This window comes from Salvia hispanica, chromosome 5 (genome assembly GCF_023119035.1).
Source record: "Salvia hispanica cultivar TCC Black 2014 chromosome 5, UniMelb_Shisp_WGS_1.0, whole genome shotgun sequence".
NCBI lineage: Eukaryota > Viridiplantae > Streptophyta > Magnoliopsida > Lamiales > Lamiaceae > Salvia > Salvia hispanica.
This window is the reverse complement of record NC_062969.1, coordinates 9,099,957-9,105,118: the sequence shown is the minus strand read 5'-3', so window position 1 is coordinate 9,105,118 and position 5,162 is coordinate 9,099,957. Positions and strand designations below refer to the sequence as shown.

Below are 5,162 nucleotides of genomic sequence, written 5' to 3'. Positions count from 1 at the left end.
AAATAAGACCTCTAATGAGATTCTAATTACAAGTTGAAAGAATATGGACCATCCTACGAAATTCTCGAGCGTGACAGCTAGCCAGATTCATATATATTGACGATGCACACATGTTGTAACTAACTTTAAAAAAAAAGGAATTTTTGAGACGTAGTTAAGATTGTATCTACAAATTCTTGTGAAAGTTCATCTTTTTTTCAAGATTCCTTTTCCTGTAACTTTCACATAATCATTGGTGATAGCCCAAAAATTCCCATCGCATAGAGATAGATCATAGTTGCAACTTGTAATATTCCCTTTCAACAACATAAATTAGCAAGAATTGAACAATTGGTGTTTGCTGTCAAAGTTTTCCAAATATGTAATTTTTTATTGACTGGTGTGAATGGTGATATGATCGGATGTTGATTTTTTACGACATCATATCATGCATATACTATAAGATAGTAGATTGTTTTGATCATGCATGATGTAATAAAAAGGCAACAACATTAGTCCAATCTTAGCTGAAGTTTTTGTTAGAAGATTAATGTTATTGTTGTGTGCTTTCTTGAAATCTAGAGTGAGGAATTAATGAGAGAAAAAAGATTGCACATTTTATTCTTTCTAGTAGTAGTATTATTTTCAATCTTGAAGTTTCTGTGAGCACATTTTAAACGTGGATAAAATAAATCAAGATTTAATTGCTTGGTACCTCCAAATTGTTTGTAATTATCCTTTATCAAGATTTTGGGATATGTTAATTATTACAAGCAGAGAAATAAATCAAAACCCAACTTGGTCCACAGAGACCGAAAAAAAAACTTATCTTCAGCGTACCTTTTGCCTTTTACAATATTCCATGAGAGAGAGATTCTTATGTATATATGAATACAGTTGATTCAGTTGCGCATCAAGAATACATATTATGATGGAGATATAAATAAAAGCAGAATAAATTTATTGTGTTCAGTTAGTACTATAACTTCCAAGCCATCCCGTACCTCAATATTAAGCAAAATTTGATTTTTTTTTCCCCATCTCTATGGCTCTATGAGGTGGTTGGAAAATATTTAACGTGAGTATTTTGGGAAGAAATGCTTTGGACGATTTTGGGAAGAAATTGAGTCCTCTGCAAGGTCAAATTAAATCAAATGCATGGCAGTCCAGACATCACAGATCTTTTTCAGCATTTCTTTTATATATCGAAGGCTCAAGCCAAAAATGGTGAGCAAGTTATGTACGACGCTCACAAACAAGAGAAATTTTCAGCATTAATAAAATGGTGATAAGATTAATAATTTTATTATCTCGAAAAAATATGGAAATTTTCAACATGCGTTGTTCACCCTAGACGATGTAGAAAGCAAAGAAAAATTCAAGAAAAAAGTGAAATGAATGCATCATACGATCAATTTCTGCACTAGTTTTTGAGAAACAAATTGCATGCAAGTACATTCCATTTTGAGGAAACTCTTGTACTAGTTGGTATGGATTTAGACCCTCACAATGTTTTAGATAAGCCCACTCTTCTTTCACTCTTTTAAATCTTGTGATGTTTGTCTTGACGAAGTTTGCTGTCTATGTACCATATAATTTGATCTTGTATTTTTCTTGTTTTTATTTTTTGGGTGCGGATATTTTTTTCCTAGTGGGAAGTAAGCAAAATGCAAGTAAACAAACCAATTAATTAGCTGAATTAGCAATTTAGCACGTACAAATTTCACACTTTTCTTGAATTAGGTATGATAAGCCACATTCTTGCACTTGATGTAAGAAGATACTATGCATAATTTGTGATCAAATCTAGGTGCAAAAGAAGGCGTGATTAATTAACTAAGAGGTGAGATGGCATTATATTCTCTTAGTAGTAGTACATTTTATGTATGCAGATTCTTTAAAGGTTGTAATAGTCCTTTGTCTTGCTTCAATTGTGGTTCTTAACTAGACAAATCACTTAAATTCTTCAAGATTTTCCAAGTTTATAGTCCAGCTGTATCAACACCCCACCCCACCCCCTAACCATATGAAGCTTATAAATAAGCACCATACCATTTCCCACTTCCTCACTTCTACACTTGACCTCATTAGCCTCTTTGTTTTCTTGTTTCTCCCTATTACCATTTTTTTTTGTTTTCCATTCATAAACAAAATGGCATCGACCTCGATCTCTCACTCGGGCAGCAGCAGCAAATGGTCTGCCCAAGAAAACAAGGCCTTCGAGAGGGCTTTGGCCGTTTATGACAAAGATACCCCTGACCGTTGGGCCAACGTTGCCCGAGCCATTGGGGGCCGGACACCAGAGGAGGTGAAGAGGCATTATGACATCCTTGTTGAGGATATCAAATATATTGAGAGTGGGAAAGTCCCATTCCCAAACTACCGGACCACGAGATAAACAAATTTTTAAGGTATCTATAATCAGTCTCGTGTTTTATGTTATCAGTATGTTTGTGTGTCTCTTATCTGACCACATTGGTAGATAGTAGAGTGAAATGTGGCAATTTCTCCATCATTGGTAATTAATGAACTTGGTTGGTGATAGTGAACGTAAGTAATTGAATTTGTATGTAAATAATTAGACAAAAACCTATGTTGTTATTAATAATTTGTGCTCGTGGACACTAAGACAGGTAGGCCAGCTTCATATATGCATGTAATATACACTCCTACTATTTAGTTCCCATTCAATCAATCTAAAATCTTGGCATTGGATTCTTAATATTTCTTATGGGGTTGAAGTACTTTAGATTTTAGAAATAATTTAGTCCTATATAGCATAGTCACGTACAATTTTGATTTCTATTTAGTGTTTTGAACAGTACAATCTGAGCACGTTATTAATTGTTGCCTTTGCATGAATTCTCGAAATACCATGCATGCAGATTGCAGAATGTATATGCACGTATGTATGTTTAAAATTCAAATCTCCTTTATTATTTAATTCTTGTAATTTTTGGGAATAATGGGTATTTTTTGTGATGCAGGTAATATGAAGAGATTAAATAAGAGATGGAAGAAGGCAACCTACCGAATTGAAGCAATTATATATACGTATTTAGTTTTACTTATTTTTGTAATATTTGAGAATCATATAGTAGATGATGATTCTTCCCAATGTTGGACGAAAGTTGTCCCTATAAATAAATATTGTACGTGACGTGGCATTATCAATTTATATGTGATTTTCTAGCTAGTACGTACTGCAAATGCGATTCTTATTTATTATTACTGCAAAAATGAACGAGATCATATCATATTAAAATGTGCAAGTTCATAGTATCGGTAATTATATCTAATTTTTGAGATAAAAATATAACGATTTTATGTATTCTTTTCTTCTTCTTCTTCTTCTCTGTGAGAGGGTTTTATTTTATTTAATTATTGAAACACTTATGAAGGAAGGAAAGTATAAAATTCATCGTTAATTGAGATCTGACGTATATACGTTTGTGTGCGTGTGAGTATTCTTTTTTATACTATCCCATTAACTGAGTAAAATATATATATAAATAACGCACCCCTATGTATGATAATATTATATGTATAAATTTTATCTACTCACTTTGTGTACAGTAAGGGAAAATTAACACATTAATTATAGTTTTTAAGGAATAAAAATAACATTGTTTAGAGAAGTTAAAAACGTCATTTAAAAAAAAAGATTCCGGAGCCAAGAGAAAGGCTCGAATTTTTGTCACGTCTCTCAATCAAATCAGGTAATTTATAGCTTTGATGGTAGTAATAGTGACAAAATAATGTGCATAAAGCAAAGCATTCGGACGTTGAAGATGGAAATAATAATGACAACATGACGTGCATAAAGCAAGTGGGCGTGGACATTAGCATATAAACATTAGTTTATGAAGAAAAAACCCGCTAGAAACAAGAGAAATGATAAGGTACAATTAGTACAATAACCATAATTTTATTTAAAGAATAGACATCATATGAAAACATGTTTTCTCAATAAATAAAATAAAAACATAAAATAAATCTAAGAATGTGACGTCAACGGAGAAAATAACTCCAATGATTCAAACCATAGCAATAATTATTTTATTAATTAAGTTCTTAATAAAATCATCCTTCTTCAGTATCGATATATATAATAGAGGGTCTAGTGCTAGTTATCTATTTTTTTATATATAATTTCCTTCCCAAATTTATTGAACCAAAGTAACAAAGATGCATGTGGTTTTCTTGAAACTTTTAAAATGATCTCACATGCATAAGCCATTACATCGCAGTGATAAAGTCAGGGTCCACTTACAAAATCGTCATGGTCCAACATTTGACAAACTTTTTTCAATAATTTGTAATAGTATCATGAATAAAATGACATGCTAGATCTGATGCTGATGCGAACATCAAATTCAGTTTGCTATGTGGATTTTCCAAAGTTCAATTATTATGAACCTAATTGAAAAACAGATTATTAATTAGGACAAAATACGATATTTTTCTTCATAGATTATGAGTTCTGAAATAGTAATAACAATACTAAAAAAAAATGATTCCAGATAATGAGGGCAAATAAAAATTGAGAATATATAAGAGCGTGGAATCCATAAGAGCATATAACATATATAGTACCAAAAATACTATCATGAGCTATTGAATTCAAATATACCCTTTAAAGGGACCACATTTGGTAGCTCTCAAATGCTCCACGCAAAAAATTAAGCATCATTCCTCTAAACTAAAATATGAATCACTTCTTACTTCGTATTGATAGAAATTTATGGGTTTTCATCATAAAACTAAGTGGTGATAGGAGTAGTGGCCCATAAAATTTATATATATTATTAGTTTTAGTTTTTCTATTAACACCAAGGTGGGATAATTATATGTTACGAATTTTAGTTTCAATTGCCTACATACATATATAACAAAAGGATCATAATTTATTAATGAGTGAACTACATAAAAAGTCCTTAACGTTTTCAAAAGTTACATTGCAGGCCTCTAGGGAAAAAAAATACCTCCACATAACCATACCCTTTTACATAATCACAAATCGGATATTTGTAGCCATTTTTCGGTCTATATTGCCCAAATGCCTTCAGGGGCATTTTAGTCAAATAAGAAAAAGTTGTACACCTACTCCACTGCCTTGCAGCAGACCTACACTCTGCAATGTCATCATATTTGAAATTTCCCAAATTTTCGACTATATAAAT

The 5,162-nt window shown here is 31.8% G+C and overlaps 1 protein-coding gene across 1 annotated transcript; it reads left to right on the top strand.

Moving 5' to 3' along the window:
* The first annotated feature begins 2,064 nt into the window (after positions 1-2,064).
* Positions 2,065-3,175, top strand: LOC125190831 (transcription factor RADIALIS-like). Its single transcript, XM_048088235.1, has 2 exons — positions 2,065-2,390; positions 2,967-3,175. The coding sequence occupies exon 1, from the start codon at positions 2,132-2,134 to the stop codon at positions 2,375-2,377; it is 246 nt and encodes an 81-aa protein (XP_047944192.1). The 5' UTR covers positions 2,065-2,131; the 3' UTR covers positions 2,378-2,390; positions 2,967-3,175.
* Positions 3,176-5,162: the final 1,987 nt, after the last annotated feature.